The sequence below is a fragment of the Canis lupus genome, chromosome 9 (genome assembly GCF_011100685.1).
Source record: "Canis lupus familiaris isolate Mischka breed German Shepherd chromosome 9, alternate assembly UU_Cfam_GSD_1.0, whole genome shotgun sequence".
NCBI classification, from domain to species: Eukaryota; Metazoa; Chordata; class Mammalia; order Carnivora; family Canidae; genus Canis; species Canis lupus.
Window position 1 is genome coordinate 21,411,678 of NC_049230.1, and position 19,920 is coordinate 21,431,597.

The following is a 19,920-nucleotide window of genomic DNA, read 5'->3' on the forward strand; positions in this document are numbered from 1 at the left end:
AACGGCGGGTTGCAGGCAAGCTGGCTGGGAGCAGGGAGGAGTGCAGCAGGCACTGGGGTGGGCAGCAATGGCTGGCCAGCAGCTGACACACAGCCATGTGGGCTTGCAAGCCCAGGTGGTTCCTCCACAGCAGGTTGTTTGACAGCAAGGTTGGCGGGCCAGCAGGCAAGGCTGGCAGCAGCTGGACCCGCAGCCCACTGGACCCCACAGCAGCTGGGCTGGCAGCAGATGGACCACACGCATGCGGTGCTTTGCAGCAGGTGGTGGTCCTACAGCAGGTGGTCCTGGACAGCACGGTTGGGCGGCAGAGCAGCAGCAAGGCTGGCAGCAGCTGGACACAACAGCCTGCGGGCTTGGCAGCAGGTGGTCCTACAGGCAGGTGTGTCTGACAGCACGTTGGGGCGGCAGCAGCAAGGCTGGCAGCAGCTGGACCCGCAGCCGCTGGACCCACAGCAAGCCGGGCTGGCAGCAGCTGGACACAGAGCATGCGGGCTTGCAGCACGTGGTTCCTGCAGCAGGTGGTGTGACAGCACGTTGGGCGGCCCAGCAGCAAGGCTCGCAGCAGCTGGATCCACAGCAGCTGGGCTCGCAGCAGGTGGGTCCTGCAAGCACGTGGGCTGGCAGCACGGGGAGCAGCACGATTCACTCATGGTGTCGCAGGTGGAGGCGTGGGCTTCTGTTCTGAGGTGACGTTCTCAGATTCTGACTGATGCCTCCTTCCATTCTGGGGGCTTTATACACTGGACCCCCTCAACCCCAACGTATGGACCAATGGGCAGGACTTCCCTTGTTTATACCGTTTTCCATAGTCACTGGCGGCTGGTAGAAGAGGAAGTTCCCCTAAGTGTTAGGAATCCCTAGAGAATAGGGTGCTTAACATGTTTTAATTGAGAGTAACTCATAGGAAGATTGTCAGAGGGAAGCAAGGTGGTCAGTTAGCAGCCTCGTTCTGCTTCCGGGGGCCGTCGGGATCACGTGATGCAGTTCCTGGGAAGTGGTTGGTGAGTCAGTTTCGTGCTCCTTGCCCAGCATTGGTAGTTTGGTTGCATGCAGACTGGAGTATCCTGAGGTGAAGGGAGCTTGATGGTTATATGTTCATAGTGATGAATTGCAATCATGCTGGAGCCCGAGTCTGTTTCCCCAAAGTGCCTCATTCCAGACGCCCGCAAGGCATCTGTCTCTTGGAGCACCCTACCCCGTTTTGCATAGGGCAGTGCATTCAAAGACACTTGGGTGGAGGACATCTGGCATCATGTCTTCCATATGTCAAGGCCCGAATCAAGCAGGTGGATAGAAACAGGACTAAACCAGCATCCATGAACATACTTCCTGAGTGACCAGCAGTCCTGCTCTGATTTACCCAGAAATGAGTGTTTTCCCAGGCTGTGGGGTATAAGCGGGGGCATTTTGGGGTGAGTCGGTGACCCTCGTCCTAACCTTGTTAACCAGCAGAGTGAGATATTTAATGGCACTGACTCCACAGTTACTGTTTTCTCTTCCTCCCTCCCCCCGTGCCATCCCTTCTCCTCCTCTTTTCCCTCGTCTTTCTCCTCTGTCTTCCTTTAACACAAATTGTGCCCGCCCTGCCTGCCTGCCATCGTGAAGGAGAAAATGTGGGGTCTGAGTGGAGAAAATCGTGGACTGTAGATGATGCCTTACACACGCCAGCCATAGAACTCAGATCTTCCTGTGTTCAGGACAATTTCTATGCAGCAGCAGATCCGCATCTCTATGCCTTGGGGCTGGCTGTTTTCATGCAACAGCAGGATGTCATGTTGCCTGGGTGTGTGCCGCACTGACAGAAACGCTCAACCAATGCTTCTGGAGAGTTGGTTTATGTGACTACAGGGCTGTCCTTGCTCCTGAAATAGGAGAATCCTGACATGGCTGTTTCTTTCTTTCTTTTTTTTTTTTTTTTTTTTCTGATATATTTCTCAGGATTGAGCCAGTTGAAAACTGTGACGCTGGCCTCCATCCTGTATCACTTCCCCACCTTCCAACCAGTGGGATCTGCCCTCCCTCCCGCAAGAAACCACATGCCTGAATGCTGTTCTTCAGAGTAGCTTCTGGGAAAAACCAAACTCTGACATTACCTATCTCTGTCCTGATTTCCTCACTTCTACCATGGGAACCTTAGGATGTACTTTAAGAATTCCTTCAAGGATTAGGAGGGAGGAGTTAAGTGGCAGAGAAGGAGGGGGCCATGGGCTTTCCTGATCCCTCCAACACAGCTCTGTTGAGGTCAGGTCACTTGGAACACCCAGGAAATTGATAGGAATGTGGGAAGAAGGACCTGTGTGGTTGGGGGCACATGGCCCCTGCAGGTATGAGGTGTGTTTAAGTGAATTGGGGGAGAGGAAAACTGTTGTGCCACGGAGGGGAGGGGGGCCGTTTCTGTGGGGAGAGGAAAGGGAGACAAAGAGAGAGGGGTTGAGAGAGTCCGGTGTTGGGTGCACACAAGAGGAAAAGTCCCGGGTGGGGGTGTAGCTCAGTGACAAGAGGAAAAGTCCCTGGGGCACGTGTGTGCTCAGTTTGTTCAGAGTCTGACTTTGGCTCCGGTCATGATCTCTGGGTCCTGGGGCTGAGGCCAGCATCAGGCTCTCTCAGTGGGAGCTCAGTGAGAGACCTCTCGTCCCTTCCTTCTTTGTCCCACACTCCGGCAATGCTCGCTTTCTCTCTCTTTCTCTGTCTCTCTGTCTCTCAAAAAAAAAATAGATGGATGACACAAAATGTAGGAGAGATTTTCATGAGGCAACGTAAATACAGCTTATGTTTTGCCCAACACATGTAGCTAGTGAGTAGCAGAAGAGGAATTTGAATAGTGTTCTTAACGATTCCAATTCTCATAACCAAGATCTACCGTCTTCTCTGATAGAGAAACTAATGATTGAACATAAAATTGGAGATGAAGAGTTGCACAATTATTGAAGGAGAGTAGTACAGAAAACGGATAATGCAAGCTAGCATCATCCTCTGAAGTTGGCACAAACAGACGTAGGCCCCAAAATGGGGTGGGGGTGGAAGCTAGAAGCTCTATAGAACCTTTCCCTAGATTTCTGTCTGCAAGTTTTATAGGTTTAGGCTTTACATTTGGGGCTATAATCTATTTGAGTCGGATGTTGTATATGATATGAGGGTTGGGTTGAAGTTTATTTTGAGGAGTGGGGGGACATGTCTGTTTAATTGTTCCAACACCATCTGTTTAAAAGACTACACTTTCTCTGCCTATAAACTTGGCACCTTTCTGCAAAATTCAATGCCTAATCAACGTGTGTCTATTTGTGGACTCTCGGTTTTGTTGCACTGATTTCTATGTTCATCATTTCATGTGTAGCCCACCAAACAGCTCTGTTTTTGAAACCAAGATGGAGTTTCAGTGCACATGCAATTTTGAACAAGTTACTTTCCTCAACACTGGTTTCCTCAGCTCCAATATGGAAGTAGTGATGCTCACTTTCCAGGATTGTATGACAAATAAAGACTGTGCAGGTAAAGCATCTCTCTGAGTGCCCAGTGTGTGGCAGGTCCTCAGGAAATGTCAGGAATTCTTCCCATACGTTCTCTGCCTTGGAAACGGAAGTACTCTGGCAGAGAATTCCAGATACGTCCTCTAGGAAGAGGATACTCTCTGTCACATGTAGTGTGTTAACTATTCCAAAGCATTTTTATATCTCTTGAGAAGGTGGCCATGATCAAAACCTCTTATTTTCTGCCCAGAGCCTTCCTAATCCTTGTCCTGCTGGGTGCCTTGGCAGTTGTCTTTATTATTCAGCTTTTCACCCAAAGATCAAGGTTTCAACCTTTGGGGAGGTCACCTAACTAACATCCGTCTTGATTTGGAAGAGTGCATCCTTTCTGCTCCGTTTTTGTTTTCATTCTCCTTTATCCTCCTTTTCTTGAAAATTCGGATTTGAATTTCCTGTAGCCTATGTGTCTTTATCTGACAGAACACAGGAAGTTGGGGAAGCCTGGTGGCTCAGTGGTTGAGCATCTGCCTTCAGCTCAGGTGGTGATCCTGGGGTCCTGGAATGGAGTCCCACATCGACCCCCCAACAGGGAGCCTGTGCTCCCTCTGCCTATGTCTCAGCCTCTCTCCCGGTGTCTCTCACGAAGAAAGACAGAAAATCTTAAAAGAAAGGAACACAGGAAATCGTTCTCTTTTTGTTTACAGCCTGAGGACTGTGATTGGTCAAAGCTGTCTATGCCTACTGCATAGGTACCTCAACTATCAGGACTCTACAAACTTCTCTTCTCTGAACAATGTCCAGGTCAGGAGATCAAATTGCCTCAACGTTTGAGAGCCTTGGATTGTGGCCTGAGCTTGTGTGCTTGCAAGGCCGATTCTTCCTACCAATTTCTTTAAGATGAATGAAATGAGGGGCACTTGGGTGGCGCAGTCAGTGAAGCATCCACTCTTGGTTTTGGCTCCGATCATGATCTCAGGGTTGTGAGACTGAGTCCTGGGTCAGGCTCTATGCTCATGGGGGGAGTCTGTTTGAGATTCTCTCTCCAGCTCCCTCTGCCTTTCCCACTCATGCTCTCTCTCAAAATATAAATGAATAAATGAATAAATGAATGAATGAATGAATGAATAAATAAATAAATAAATAACTCTTAAAAAAAGAGATAAATGCAGTGATACCAGTACGCCAATCCATGACCACAAAGAACAGGTTCCCCTCGGCAAGAATGGGGCCAGGAACACTATATGTGCCAATGAACCTCATGTCAGAGAAGATGCAAAGCCCCTTTTCATTAGCCAGAACTCTTAAAGGCATATTGGTCATAAAGCTGAGAAGAATGTTTAGGAAGAGGTTTGTAGACTGAAATGGTTCTCTATAGGAAAGATATAATAATTTCCTTTGTTATTGAAACAACTCAAAATGTATGCCCCATCACCAGGATTATTTCTATTTTTAGAAAGATGTAACTAAAAATGTCCTTGACCTGAAATCAAAGGACCTGCTTCTGTCAATTATTGGCTGTATGGTCAAGCATTTCCTGCTCTCTAAGTGAGAATGAAAATGGAATGATAATCTTGGCTCTGCCTGATTTGTGGGACAATTGTGATGACTGAATGAGATAATAAATATATTGAAGCTACAATTTACTTTTGGGCGTCATATCTACGTATACATATATATATATACACATATATATGTATATATACATATATACATATACTTAAAGTAAAACTTCAAGAAGGACTTCATAAAGGAAGTGCTGTAATAACACACACACACGTACACACACACACACACACACACACACACACAGACAGGAAAAACGACATGAACATACAAACATTGGATGCAGGATGACACAGATTTTATTAGGAAAGAACGGAAGGAAGAAAGTTCAAAGCCATTGCAAAGGGCTTAGTAACCTGGCAGGACTTACTAACTATAATGCATCTATCTAAAAAGATGATCAGTACTGATCACTGCGGAGAGCTAACTATGCACTCATAAGAATGTGTTTCTATGCCGTAGAAGTGAAAGGTGATGATCACTTTTCGGAGACTGAGAGTGTGAATCAGTGGATGTTGACCAGCATCTGGGGTTGACCAAATGTTGTGGCTCAGCAATTGCTACAGTAAACCAGAGACACTAGAATACAATCAAATTGAAGTAGATTGCATTCCCTCCATAGACTCATAAGCATTGCTGAGAAAGATGACAGGGGCAGTGTAAGCATGTGTTCCCAGGAAAGCCGAGGGAGCAACTTCTTGTAAGACAGGAACTTTGGCAAAATGGCGTAGGATATATATTCCGGTGAGTGCTGAGTCTATAGCAAGTTGCTCAGCAGCAGCAAGGCTGGCAGCAGCTGGATCCACAGCCCTGGGCTAGGCACCCGGGCAGGCAGCAGCAGGTGGGCTGGTAGCAGGTTCTCCTGCAGATAACGGGGGTGCAGCAAGCTGGCTGGGAGCAGGGAGTGCAGCAGCAACTGGGGTGGCAGCAAGGCTGGCAGCAGCTGGACACACAGCATGTGGGCTTGCAGCAGGTGGTCCTACAGCAGGTGGTTTGACAGCAAGTTGGGCGGCAGCAGCAAGGCTGGCAGCAGCTGGACCCGCAGCCACTGGACCCACAGCAGCTGGGCTGGCAGCAGCTGGACACACAGCATGCGGGCTTGCAGCAGGTGGTCCTACAGCAGGTGGTCTGACAGCACGTTGGGCGGCAGCAGCAAGGCTGGCAGCAGCTGGACACACAGCATGCGGGCTTGCAGCAGGTGGTCCTACAGCAGGTGGTCTGACAGCACGTTGGGCGGCAGCAGCAAGGCTGGCAGCAGCTGGACCCGCAGCCGCTGGACCCACAGCAGCCGGGCTGGCAGCAGCTGGACACAGAGCATGCGGGCTTGCAGCACGTGGTCCTGCAGCAGGTGGTGTGACAGCACGTTGGGCGGCAGCAGCAAGGCTCGCAGCAGCTGGATCCACAGCAGCTGGGCTCGCAGCAGGTGGTCCTGCAGCACGTGGGCTGGCAGCACGGGGAGCAGCACGATTCACTCATGGTGTCGCAGGTGGAGGCGTGGGCTTCTGTTCTGAGGTGACGTTCTCAGATTCTGACTGATGCCTCCTTCCATTCTGGGGCTTTTATACACTGGACCCCCTCAACCCCAACGTATGGACCAATGGGCAGGACTTCCCTTGTTTATACCGTTTTCCATAGTCACTGGCGGCTGGTAGAAGAGGAAGTTCCCTAAGTGTTAGGAATCCCTAGAGAATGGGTGCTTAACATGTTTTAATTGAGAGTAACTCATAGGAAGATTGTCAGAGGGAAGCAAGGTGGTCAGTTAGCAGCCTCGTTCTTGCTTCCGGGGCCGTGGGATCACGTGATGCAGTTCCTGGGAAGTGGTTGGTGAGTCAGTTTCGTGCTCCTTGCCCAGCATTGGTAGTTTGGTTGCATGCAGACTGGGAGTATCCCTGAGGTGAAGGGAGCTTGATGGTTATATGTTCATAGTGATGAATTGCAATCATGCTGGAGCCCGAGTCTGTTTCCCCAAAGTGCCTCATTCCAGACGCCCGCAGGCATCTGTCTCTTGGAGCACCCTACCCCGTTTGCATAGGGCAGTGCATTCAAAGACACTTGGGTGGAGGACATCTGGCATCATGTCTTCCATATGTCAAGGCCGAATCAAGCAGGTGGATAGAAACAGGACTAAACCAGCATCCATGAACATACTTCCTGAGTGACCAGCAGTCCTGCTCTGATTTACCCAGAAATGAGTGTTTTCCCAGGCTGTGGGTATAAGCGGGGCATTTTGGGGTGAGTCGGTGACCCTCGTCCTAACCTTGTTAACCAGCAGAGTGAGATATTTAATGGCACTGACTCCACAGTTACTGTTTTCTCTTCCTCCCTCCCCCCGTGCCATCCCTTCTCCTCCTCTTTTCCCTCGTCTTTCTCCTCTGTCTTCCTTTAACACAAATTGTGCCCGCCTGCCTGCCTGCCATCGTGAAGGAGAAAATGTGGGGTCTGAGTGGAGAAAATCGTGGACTGTAGATGATGCCTTACACACGCCAGCCATAGAACTCAGATCTTCCTGTGTTCAGGACAATTTCTATGCAGCAGCAGATCCGCATCTCTATGCCTCGGGGCTGGCTGTTTTCATGCAACAGCAGGATGTCATGTTGCCTGGGTGTGTGCCGCACTGACAGAAACGCTCAACCAATGCTTCTGGAGAGTTGGTTTATGTGACTACAGGGCTGTCCTTGCTCCTGAAATAGGAGAATCCTGACATGGCTCTTTCTTTCTTTCTTTTTTTTTTTTTTTCTGATATATTTCTCAGGATTGAGCCAGTTGAAAACTGTGACGCTGGCCTCCATCCTGTATCACTTCCCCACCTTCCAACCAGTGGGATCTGCCCTCCCTCCCGCAAGAAACCACATGCCTGAATGCTGTTCTTCAGAGTAGCTTCTGGGAAAAACCAAACTCTGACATTACCTATCTCTGTCCTGATTTCCTCACTTCTACCATGGGAACCTTAGGATGTACTTTAAGAATTCCTTCAAGGATTAGGAGGGAGGAGTTAAGTGGCAGAGAAGGAGGGGGCCATGGGCTTTCCTGATCCCTCCAACACAGCTCTGTTGAGGTCAGGTCACTTGGAACACCCAGGAAATTGATAGGAATGTGGGAAGAAGGACCTGTGTGGTTGGGGGCACATGGCCCCTGCAGGTATGAGGTGTGTTTAAGTGAATTGGGGGAGAGGAAAACTGTTGTGCCACGGAGGGGAGGGGGGCCGTTTCTGTGGGGAGAGGAAAGGGAGACAAAGAGAGAGGGGTTGAGAGAGTCCGGTGTTGGGTGCACACAAGAGGAAAAGTCCCGGGTGGGGGTGTAGCTCAGTGACAAGAGGAAAAGTCCCTGGGGCACGTGTGTGGCTCAGTTTGTTCAGAGTCTGACTTTGGCTCCGGTCATGATCTCTGGGTCCTGGGGCTGAGGCCAGCATCAGGCTCTCTCAGTGGGAGCTCAGTGAGAGACCTCTCGTCCCTTCCTTCTTTGTCCCACACTCCGGCAATGCTCGCTTTCTCTCTCTTTCTCTGTCTCTCTGTCTCTCAAAAAAAAAATAGATGGATGACACAAAATGTAGGAGAGATTTTCATGAGGCAACGTAAATACAGCTTATGTTTTGCCCAACACATGTAGCTAGTGAGTAGCAGAAGAGGAATTTGAATAGTGTTCTTAACGATTCCAATTCTCATAACCAAGATCTACCGTCTTCTCTGATAGAGAAACTAATGATTGAACATAAAATTGGAGATGAAGAGTTGCACAATTATTGAAGGAGAGTAGTACAGAAAACGGATAATGCAAGCTAGCATCATCCTCTGAAGTTGGCACAAACAGACGTAGGCCCCAAAATGGGGTGGGGGTGGAAGCTAGAAGCTCTATAGAACCTTTCCCTAGATTTCTGTCTGCAAGTTTTATAGGTTTAGGCTTTACATTTGGGGCTATAATCTATTTGAGTCGGATGTTGTATATGATATGAGGGTTGGGTTGAAGTTTATTTTGAGGAGTGGGGGGACATGTCTGTTTAATTGTTCCAACACCATCTGTTTAAAAGACTACACTTTCTCTGCCTATAAACTTGGCACCTTTCTGCAAAATTCAATGCCTAATCAACGTGTGTCTATTTGTGGACTCTCGGTTTTGTTGCACTGATTTCTATGTTCATCATTTCATGTGTAGCCCACCAAACAGCTCTGTTTTTGAAACCAAGATGGAGTTTCAGTGCACATGCAATTTTGAACAAGTTACTTTCCTCAACACTGGTTTCCTCAGCTCCAATATGGAAGTAGTGATGCTCACTTTCCAGGATTGTATGACAAATAAAGACTGTGCAGGTAAAGCATCTCTCTGAGTGCCCAGTGTGTGGCAGGTCCTCAGGAAATGTCAGGAATTCTTCCCATACGTTCTCTGCCTTGGAAACGGAAGTACTCTGGCAGAGAATTCCAGATACGTCCTCTAGGAAGAGGATACTCTCTGTCACATGTAGTGTGTTAACTATTCCAAAGCATTTTTATATCTCTTGAGAAGGTGGCCATGATCAAAACCTCTTATTTTCTGCCCAGAGCCTTCCTAATCCTTGTCCTGCTGGGTGCCTTGGCAGTTGTCTTTATTATTCAGCTTTTCACCCAAAGATCAAGGTTTCAACCTTTGGGGAGGTCACCTAACTAACATCCGTCTTGATTTGGAAGAGTGCATCCTTTCTGCTCCGTTTTTGTTTTCATTCTCCTTTATCCTCCTTTTCTTGAAAATTCGGATGTGAATTTCCTGTAGCCTATGTGTCTTTATCTGACAGAACACAGGAAGTTGGGGAAGCCTGGTGGCTCAGTGGTTGAGCATCTGCCTTCAGCTCAGGTGGTGATCCTGGGGTCCTGGAATGGAGTCCCACATCGACCCCCCAACAGGGAGCCTGTGCTCCCTCTGCCTATGTCTCAGCCTCTCTCCCGGTGTCTCTCACGAAGAAAGACAGAAAATCTTAAAAGAAAGGAACACAGGAAATCGTTCTCTTTTTGTTTACAGCCTGAGGACTGTGATTGGTCAAAGCTGTCTATGCCTACTGCATAGGTACCTCAACTATCAGGACTCTACAAACTTCTCTTCTCTGAACAATGTCCAGGTCAGGAGATCAAATTGCCTCAACGTTTGAGAGCCTTGGATTGTGGCCTGAGCTTGTGTGCTTGCAAGGCCGATTCTTCCTACCAATTTCTTTAAGATGAATGAAATGAGGGGCACTTGGGTGGCGCAGTCAGTGAAGCATCCACTCTTGGTTTTGGCTCCGATCATGATCTCAGGGTTGTGAGACTGAGTCCTGGGTCAGGCTCTATGCTCATGGGGGGAGTCTGTTTGAGATTCTCTCTCCAGCTCCCTCTGCCTTTCCCACTCATGCTCTCTCTCAAAATATAAATGAATAAATGAATAAATGAATGAATGAATGAATGAATAAATAAATAAATAAATAACTCTTAAAAAAAGAGATAAATGCAGTGATACCAGTACGCCAATCCATGACCACAAAGAACAGGTTCCCCTCGGCAAGAATGGGGCCAGGAACACTATATGTGCCAATGAACCTCATGTCAGAGAAGATGCAAAGCCCCTTTTCATTAGCCAGAACTCTTAAAGGCATATTGGTCATAAAGCTGAGAAGAATGTTTAGGAAGAGGTTTGTAGACTGAAATGGTTCTCTATAGGAAAGATATAATAATTTCCTTTGTTATTGAAACAACTCAAAATGTATGCCCCATCACCAGGATTATTTCTATTTTTAGAAAGATGTAACTAAAAATGTCCTTGACCTGAAATCAAAGGACCTGCTTCTGTCAATTATTGGCTGTATGGTCAAGCATTTCCTGCTCTCTAAGTGAGAATGAAAATGGAATGATAATCTTGGCTCTGCCTGATTTGTGGGACAATTGTGATGACTGAATGAGATAATAAATATATTGAAGCTACAATTTACTTTTGGGCGTCATATCTACGTATACATATATATATACACATATATATGTATATATACATATATACATATACTTAAAGTAAAACTTCAAGAAGGACTTCATAAAGTAAGTGCTGTAATAACACACACACACGTACACACACACACACACACACACACACAGACAGGAAAAACGACATGAACATACAAACATTGGATGCAGGATGACACAGATTTTATTAGGAAAGAACGGAAGGAAGAAAGTTCAAAGCCATTGCAAAGGGCTTAGTAACCTGGCAGGACTTACTAACTATAATGCATCTATCTAAAAAGATGATCAGTACTGATCACTGCGGAGAGCTAACTATGCACTCATAAGAATGTGTTTCTATGCCGTAGAAGTGAAAGGTGATGATCACTTTTCGGAGACTGAGAGTGTGAATCAGTGGATGTTGACCAGCATCTGGGGTTGACCAAATGTTGTGGCTCAGCAATTGCTACAGTAAACCAGAGACACTAGAATACAATCAAATTGAAGTAGATTGCATTCCCTCCATAGACTCATAAGCATTGCTGAGAAAGATGACAGGGGCAGTGTAAGCATGTGTTCCCAGGAAAGCCGAGGGAGCAACTTCTTGTAAGACAGGAACTTTGGCAAAATGGCGTAGGATATATATTCCGGTGAGTGCTGAGTCTATAGCAAGTTGCTCAGCAGCAGCAAGGCTGGCAGCAGCTGGATCCACAGCCCTGGGCTAGGCACCCGGGCAGGCAGCAGCAGGTGGGCTGGTAGCAGGTTCTCCTGCAGATAACGGGGGTGCAGCAAGCTGGCTGGGAGCAGGGAGTGCAGCAGCAACTGGGGTGGCAGCAAGGCTGGCAGCAGCTGGACACACAGCATGTGGGCTTGCAGCAGGTGGTCCTACAGCAGGTGGTTTGACAGCAAGTTGGGCGGCAGCAGCAAGGCTGGCAGCAGCTGGACCCGCAGCCACTGGACCCACAGCAGCTGGGCTGGCAGCAGCTGGACACACAGCATGCGGGCTTGCAGCAGGTGGTCCTACAGCAGGTGGTCTGACAGCACGTTGGGCGGCAGCAGCAAGGCTGGCAGCAGCTGGACACACAGCATGCGGGCTTGCAGCAGGTGGTCCTACAGCAGGTGGTCTGACAGCACGTTGGGCGGCAGCAGCAAGGCTGGCAGCAGCTGGACCCGCAGCCGCTGGACCCACAGCAGCCGGGCTGGCAGCAGCTGGACACAGAGCATGCGGGCTTGCAGCACGTGGTCCTGCAGCAGGTGGTGTGACAGCACGTTGGGCGGCAGCAGCAAGGCTCGCAGCAGCTGGATCCACAGCAGCTGGGCTCGCAGCAGGTGGTCCTGCAGCACGTGGGCTGGCAGCACGGGGAGCAGCACGATTCACTCATGGTGTCGCAGGTGGAGGCGTGGGCTTCTGTTCTGAGGTGACGTTCTCAGATTCTGACTGATGCCTCCTTCCATTCTGGGGCTTTTATACACTGGACCCCCTCAACCCCAACGTATGGACCAATGGGCAGGACTTCCCTTGTTTATACCGTTTTCCATAGTCACTGGCGGCTGGTAGAAGAGGAAGTTCCCTAAGTGTTAGGAATCCCTAGAGAATGGGTGCTTAACATGTTTTAATTGAGAGTAACTCATAGGAAGATTGTCAGAGGGAAGCAAGGTGGTCAGTTAGCAGCCTCGTTCTTGCTTCCGGGGCCGTGGGATCACGTGATGCAGTTCCTGGGAAGTGGTTGGTGAGTCAGTTTCGTGCTCCTTGCCCAGCATTGGTAGTTTGGTTGCATGCAGACTGGGAGTATCCCTGAGGTGAAGGGAGCTTGATGGTTATATGTTCATAGTGATGAATTGCAATCATGCTGGAGCCCGAGTCTGTTTCCCCAAAGTGCCTCATTCCAGACGCCCGCAGGCATCTGTCTCTTGGAGCACCCTACCCCGTTTGCATAGGGCAGTGCATTCAAAGACACTTGGGTGGAGGACATCTGGCATCATGTCTTCCATATGTCAAGGCCGAATCAAGCAGGTGGATAGAAACAGGACTAAACCAGCATCCATGAACATACTTCCTGAGTGACCAGCAGTCCTGCTCTGATTTACCCAGAAATGAGTGTTTTCCCAGGCTGTGGGTATAAGCGGGGCATTTTGGGGTGAGTCGGTGACCCTCGTCCTAACCTTGTTAACCAGCAGAGTGAGATATTTAATGGCACTGACTCCACAGTTACTGTTTTCTCTTCCTCCCTCCCCCCGTGCCATCCCTTCTCCTCCTCTTTTCCCTCGTCTTTCTCCTCTGTCTTCCTTTAACACAAATTGTGCCCGCCTGCCTGCCTGCCATCGTGAAGGAGAAAATGTGGGGTCTGAGTGGAGAAAATCGTGGACTGTAGATGATGCCTTACACACGCCAGCCATAGAACTCAGATCTTCCTGTGTTCAGGACAATTTCTATGCAGCAGCAGATCCGCATCTCTATGCCTCGGGGCTGGCTGTTTTCATGCAACAGCAGGATGTCATGTTGCCTGGGTGTGTGCCGCACTGACAGAAACGCTCAACCAATGCTTCTGGAGAGTTGGTTTATGTGACTACAGGGCTGTCCTTGCTCCTGAAATAGGAGAATCCTGACATGGCTCTTTCTTTCTTTCTTTTTTTTTTTTTTTTCTGATATATTTCTCAGGATTGAGCCAGTTGAAAACTGTGACGCTGGCCTCCATCCTGTATCACTTCCCCACCTTCCAACCAGTGGGATCTGCCCTCCCTCCCGCAAGAAACCACATGCCTGAATGCTGTTCTTCAGAGTAGCTTCTGGGAAAAACCAAACTCTGACATTACCTATCTCTGTCCTGATTTCCTCACTTCTACCATGGGAACCTTAGGATGTACTTTAAGAATTCCTTCAAGGATTAGGAGGGAGGAGTTAAGTGGCAGAGAAGGAGGGGGCCATGGGCTTTCCTGATCCCTCCAACACAGCTCTGTTGAGGTCAGGTCACTTGGAACACCCAGGAAATTGATAGGAATGTGGGAAGAAGGACCTGTGTGGTTGGGGGCACATGGCCCCTGCAGGTATGAGGTGTGTTTAAGTGAATTGGGGGAGAGGAAAACTGTTGTGCCACGGAGGGGAGGGGGGCCGTTTCTGTGGGGAGAGGAAAGGGAGACAAAGAGAGAGGGGTTGAGAGAGTCCGGTGTTGGGTGCACACAAGAGGAAAAGTCCCGGGTGGGGGTGTAGCTCAGTGACAAGAGGAAAAGTCCCTGGGGCACGTGTGTGGCTCAGTTTGTTCAGAGTCTGACTTTGGCTCCGGTCATGATCTCTGGGTCCTGGGGCTGAGGCCAGCATCAGGCTCTCTCAGTGGGAGCTCAGTGAGAGACCTCTCGTCCCTTCCTTCTTTGTCCCACACTCCGGCAATGCTCGCTTTCTCTCTCTTTCTCTGTCTCTCTGTCTCTCAAAAAAAAAATAGATGGATGACACAAAATGTAGGAGAGATTTTCATGAGGCAACGTAAATACAGCTTATGTTTTGCCCAACACATGTAGCTAGTGAGTAGCAGAAGAGGAATTTGAATAGTGTTCTTAACGATTCCAATTCTCATAACCAAGATCTACCGTAATCTCTGATAGAGAAACTAATGATTGAACATAAAATTGGAGATGAAGAGTTGCACAATTATTGAAGGAGAGTAGTACAGAAAACGGATAATGCAAGCTAGCATCATCCTCTGAAGTTGGCACAAACAGACGTAGGCCCCAAAATGGGGTGGGGGTGGAAGCTAGAAGCTCTATAGAACCTTTCCCTAGATTTCTGTCTGGAAGTTTTATAGGTTTAGGCTTTACATTTGGGGCTATAATCTATTTGAGTCGGATGTTGTATATGATATGAGGGTTGGGTTGAAGTTTATTTTGAGGAGTGGGGGGACATGTCTGTTTAATTGTTCCAACACCATCTGTTTAAAAGACTACACTTTCTCTGCCTATAAACTTGGCACCTTTCTGCAAAATTCAATGCCTAATCAACGTGTGTCTATTTGTGGACTCTCGGTTTTGTTGCACTGATTTCTATGTTCATCATTTCATGTGTAGCCCACCAAACAGCTCTGTTTTTGAAACCAAGATGGAGTTTCAGTGCACATGCAATTTTGAACAAGTTACTTTCCTCAACACTGGTTTCCTCAGCTCCAATATGGAAGTAGTGATGCTCACTTTCCAGGATTGTATGACAAATAAAGACTGTGCAGGTAAAGCATCTCTCTGAGTGCCCAGTGTGTGGCAGGTCCTCAGGAAATGTCAGGAATTCTTCCCATACGTTCTCTGCCTTGGAAACGGAAGTACTCTGGCAGAGAATTCCAGATACGTCCTCTAGGAAGAGGATACTCTCTGTCACATGTAGTGTGTTAACTATTCCAAAGCATTTTTATATCTCTTGAGAAGGTGGCCATGATCAAAACCTCTTATTTTCTGCCCAGAGCCTTCCTAATCCTTGTCCTGCTGGGTGCCTTGGCAGTTGTCTTTATTATTCAGCTTTTCACCCAAAGATCAAGGTTTCAACCTTTGGGGAGGTCACCTAACTAACATCCGTCTTGATTTGGAAGAGTGCATCCTTTCTGCTCCGTTTTTGTTTTCATTCTCCTTTATCCTCCTTTTCTTGAAAATTCGGATTTGAATTTCCTGTAGCCTATGTGTCTTTATCTGACAGAACACAGGAAGTTGGGGAAGCCTGGTGGCTCAGTGGTTGAGCATCTGCCTTCAGCTCAGGTGGTGATCCCGGGGTCCTGGAATGGAGTCCCACATCGACCCCCCAACAGGGAGCCTGTGCTCCCTCTGCCTATGTCTCAGCCTCTCTCCCGGTGTCTCTCACGAAGAAAGACAGAAAATCTTAAAAGAAAGGAACACAGAAAATCGTTCTGTTTTTGTTTACAGCCTGAGGACTGTGATTGGTCAAAGCTGTCTATGCCTACTGCATAGGTACCTCAACTATCAGGACTCTACAAACTTCTCTTCTCTGAACAATGTCCAGATCAGGAGATCAAATTGCCTCAACGTTTGAGAGCCTTGGATTGTGGCCTGAGCTTGTGTGCTTGCAAGGCCGATTCTTCCTACCAATTTCTTTAAGATGAATGAAATGAGGGGCACTTGGGTGGCGCAGTCAGTGAAGCATCCACTCTTGGTTTTGGCTCCGATCATGATCTCAGGGTTGTGAGACTGAGTCCTGGGTCAGGCTCTATGCTCATGGGGGGAGTCTGTTTGAGATTCTCTCTCCAGCTCCCTCTGCCTTTCCCACTCATGCTCTCTCTCAAAATATAAATGAATAAATGAATAAATGAATGAATGAATGAATGAATAAAAAAATAAATAAATAACTCTTAAAAAAAGAGATAAATGCAATGATACCAGTACGCCAATCCATGACCACAAAGAACAGGTTCCCCTCGGCAAGAATGGGGCCAGGAACACTATATGTGCCAATGAACCTCATGTCAGAGAAGATGCAAAGCCCCTTTTCATTAGCCAGAACTCTTAAAGGCATATTGGTCATAAAGCTGAGAAGAATGTTTAGGAAGAGGTTTGTAGACTGAAATGGTTCTCTATAGGAAAGATATAATAATTTCCTTTGTTATTGAAACAACTCAAAATGTATGCCCCATCACCAGGATTATTTCTATTTTTAGAAAGATGTAACTAAAAATGTCCTTGACCTGAAATCAAAGGACCTGCTTCTGTCAATTATTTGCTGTATGGTCAAGCATTTCCTGCTCTCTAAGTGAGAATGAAAATGGAATGATAATCTTGGCTCTGCCTGATTTGTGGGACAATTGTGATGACTGAATGAGATAATAAATATATTGAAGCTACAATTTACTTTTGGGCGTCATATCTACGTATACATATATATATATACACATATATATGTATATATACATATATACATATACTTAAAGTAAAACTTCAAGAAGGACTTCATAAAGTAAGTGCTGTAATAACACACACACACGTACACACACACACACACACACAGACAGGAAAAACGACATGAACATACAAACATTGGATGCAGGATGACACAGATTTTATTAGGAAAGAACGGAAGGAAGAAAGTTCAAAGCCATTGCAAAGGGCTTAGTAACCTGGCAGGACTTACTAACTATAATGCATCTATCTAAAAAGATGATCAGTACTGATCACTGCGGAGAGCTAACTATGCACTCATAAGAATGTGTTTCTATGCCGTAGAAGTGAAAGGTGATGATCACTTTTCGGAGACTGAGAGTGTGAATCAGTGGATGTTGACCAGCATCTGGGGTTGACCAAATGTTGTGGCTCAGCAATTGCTACAGTAAACCAGAGACACTAGAATACAATCAAATTGAAGTAGATTGCATTCCCTCCATAGACTCATAAGCATTGCTGAGAAAGATGACAGGGGCAGTGTAAGCATGTGTTCCCAGGAAAGCCGAGGGAGCAACTTCTTGTAAGACAGGAACTTTGGCAAAATGGCGTAGGATATATATTCCGGTGAGTGCTGAGTCTATAGCAAGTTGCTCAGCAGCAGCAAGGCTGGCAGCAGCTGGATCCACAGCCCTGGGCTAGGCACCCGGGCAGGCAGCAGCAGGTGGGCTGGTAGCAGGTTCTCCTGCAGATAACGGGGGTGCAGCAAGCTGGCTGGGAGCAGGGAGTACAGCAGCAACTGGGGTGGCAGCAAGGCTGGCAGCAGCTGGACACACAGCATGTGGGCTTGCAGCAGGTGGTCCTACAGCAGGTGGTTTGACAGCAAGTTGGGCGGCAGCAGCAAGGCTGGCAGCAGCTGGACCCGCAGCCACTGGACCCACAGCAGCTGGGCTGGCAGCAGCTGGACACACAGCATGCGGGCTTGCAGCAGGTGGTCCTACAGCAGGTGGTCTGACAGCACGTTGGGCGGCAGCAGCAAGGCTGGCAGCAGCTGGACACACAGCATGCGGGCTTGCAGCACGTGGTCCTACAGCAGGTGGTCTGACAGCACGTTGGGCGGCAGCAGCAAGGCTGGCAGCAGCTGGACACACAGCATGCGGGCTTGCAGCACGTGGTCCTACAGCAGGTGGTCTGACAGCACGTTGGGCGGCAGCAGCAAGGCTGGCAGCAGCTGGACCCGCAGCCGCTGGACCCACAGCAGCTGGGTTGGCAGCAGCTGGACACAGAGCATGCGGGCTTGCAGCACGTGGTCCTGCAGCAGGTGGTGTGACAGCACGTTGGGCGGCAGCAGCAAGGCTCGCAGCAGCTGGATCCACAGCAGCTGGGTTCGCAGCAGGTGGTCCTGCAGCACGTGGGCTGGCAGCACGGGGAGCAGCACGATTCACTCATGGTGTCGCAGGTGGAGGCGTGGGCTTCTGTTCTGAGGTGACGTTCTCAGATTCTGACTGATGCCTCCTTCCATTCTGGGGCTTTTATACACTGGACCCCCTCACCCCCAACGTATGGACCAATGGGCAGGACTTCCCTTGTTTATACCGTTTTCCATAGTCACTGGCGGCTGGTAGAAGAGGAAGTTCCCTAAGTGTTAGGAATCCCTAGAGAATGGGTGCTTAACATGTTTTAATTGAGAGTAACTCATAGGAAGATTGTCAGAGGGAAGCAAGGTGGTCACGTTAGCAGCCTCGTTCTTGCTTCCGGGGCCGTGGGATCACGTGATGCAGTTCCTGGGAAGTGGTTGGTGAGTCAGTTTCGTGCTCCTTGCCCAGCATTGGTAGTTTGGCTGCATGCAGACTGGGAGTATCCCTGAGGTGAAGGGAGCTTGATGGTTATATGTTCATAGTGATGAATTGCAATCATGCTGGAGCCCGAGTCTGTTTCCCCAAAGTGCCTCATTCCAGAGGCCCGCAGGCATCTGTCTCTTGGAGCACCCTACCTCGTTTGCATAGGGCAGTGCATTCAAAGAAACTTGGGTGGAGGACATCTGGCATCATGTCTTCCATATGTCAAGGCCGAATCGAGCAGGTGGATAGAAACAGGACTAAACCAGCATCCATGATCATACTTCCTCAGTGACCAGCAGTCCTGCTCTGATTTACCCAGAAATGAGTGTTTTCCCAGGCTGTGGGTATAAGCGGGGCATTTTGGGGTGAGTCGGTGACCCTAGTCCTAACCTTGTTAACCAGCAGAGTGAGATATTTAATGGCACTGACTCCACAGTTACTGTTTTCTCTTCCTCCCTCCCCCCGTGCCATCCCTTCTCCTCCTCTTTTCCCTCGTCTTTCTCCTCTGTCTTCCTTTAACACAAATTGTGCCCGCCTGCCTGCCTGCCATCGTGAAGGAGAAAATGTGGGGTCTGAGTGGAGAAAATCGTGGACTGTAGATGATGCCTTACACACGCCAGCCATAGAACTCAGATCTTCCTGTGTTCAGGACAATTTCTATGCAGCAGCAGATCCGCATCTCTATGCCTCGGGGCTGGCTGTTTTCATGCAACAGCAGGATGTCATGTTGCCTGGGTGTGTGCCGCACTGACAGAAACGCTCAACCAATGCTTCTGGAGAGTTGGTTTATGTGACTACAGGGCTGTCCTTGCTCCTGAAATAGGAGAATCCTGACATGGCTCTTTCTTTCTTTCTTTTTTTTTTTTTTCTGATATATTTCTCAGGATTGAGCCAGTTGAAAACTGTGACGCTGGCCTCCATCCTGTATCACTTCCCCACCTTCCAACCAGTGGGATCTGCCCTCCCTCCCGCAAGAAACCACATGCCTGAATGCTGTTCTTCAGAGTAGCTTCTGGGAAAAACCAAACTCTGACATTACCTATCTCTGTCCTGATTTCCTCACTTCTACCATGGGAACCTTAGGATGTACTTTAAGAATTCCTTCAAGGATTAGGAGGGAGGAGTTAAGTGGCAGAGAAGGAGGGGGCCATGGGCTTTCCTGATCCCTCCAACACAGCTCTGTTGAGGTCAGGTCACTTGGAACACCCAGGAAATTGATAGGAATGTGGGAAGAAGGACCTGTGTGGTTGGGGGCAC

At 48.4% G+C, this 19,920-nt stretch overlaps 3 protein-coding genes across 3 annotated transcripts; all 3 read right to left on the reverse strand.

Annotated features, from left to right (window-relative positions):
- Nucleotides 1-5,306: 5,306 nt before the first annotated feature.
- On the reverse strand, nt 5,307-6,704 carry LOC119873182 (keratin-associated protein 9-2-like). Its single transcript, XM_038546112.1, has one exon. The coding sequence runs from the start codon at nt 6,504-6,506 to the stop codon at nt 5,802-5,804; it is 705 nt and encodes a 234-aa protein (XP_038402040.1). The 5' UTR covers nt 6,507-6,704; the 3' UTR covers nt 5,307-5,801.
- Nucleotides 6,705-11,145: 4,441 nt separating this feature from the next.
- LOC119876604 (keratin-associated protein 4-12-like) lies at nt 11,146-12,543 on the reverse strand. Its single transcript, XM_038546113.1, has one exon. It carries the CDS (start codon nt 12,343-12,345, stop codon nt 11,641-11,643), a length of 705 nt encoding a protein of 234 aa, XP_038402041.1. The 5' UTR covers nt 12,346-12,543; the 3' UTR covers nt 11,146-11,640.
- Nucleotides 12,544-16,981: 4,438 nt separating this feature from the next.
- On the reverse strand, nt 16,982-18,340 carry LOC119876605 (keratin-associated protein 4-12-like). The gene has a single exon (XM_038546114.1). The coding sequence runs from the start codon at nt 18,269-18,271 to the stop codon at nt 17,477-17,479; it is 795 nt and encodes a 264-aa protein (XP_038402042.1). The 5' UTR covers nt 18,272-18,340; the 3' UTR covers nt 16,982-17,476.
- Between the last annotated feature and the right edge of the window lie 1,580 nt (nt 18,341-19,920).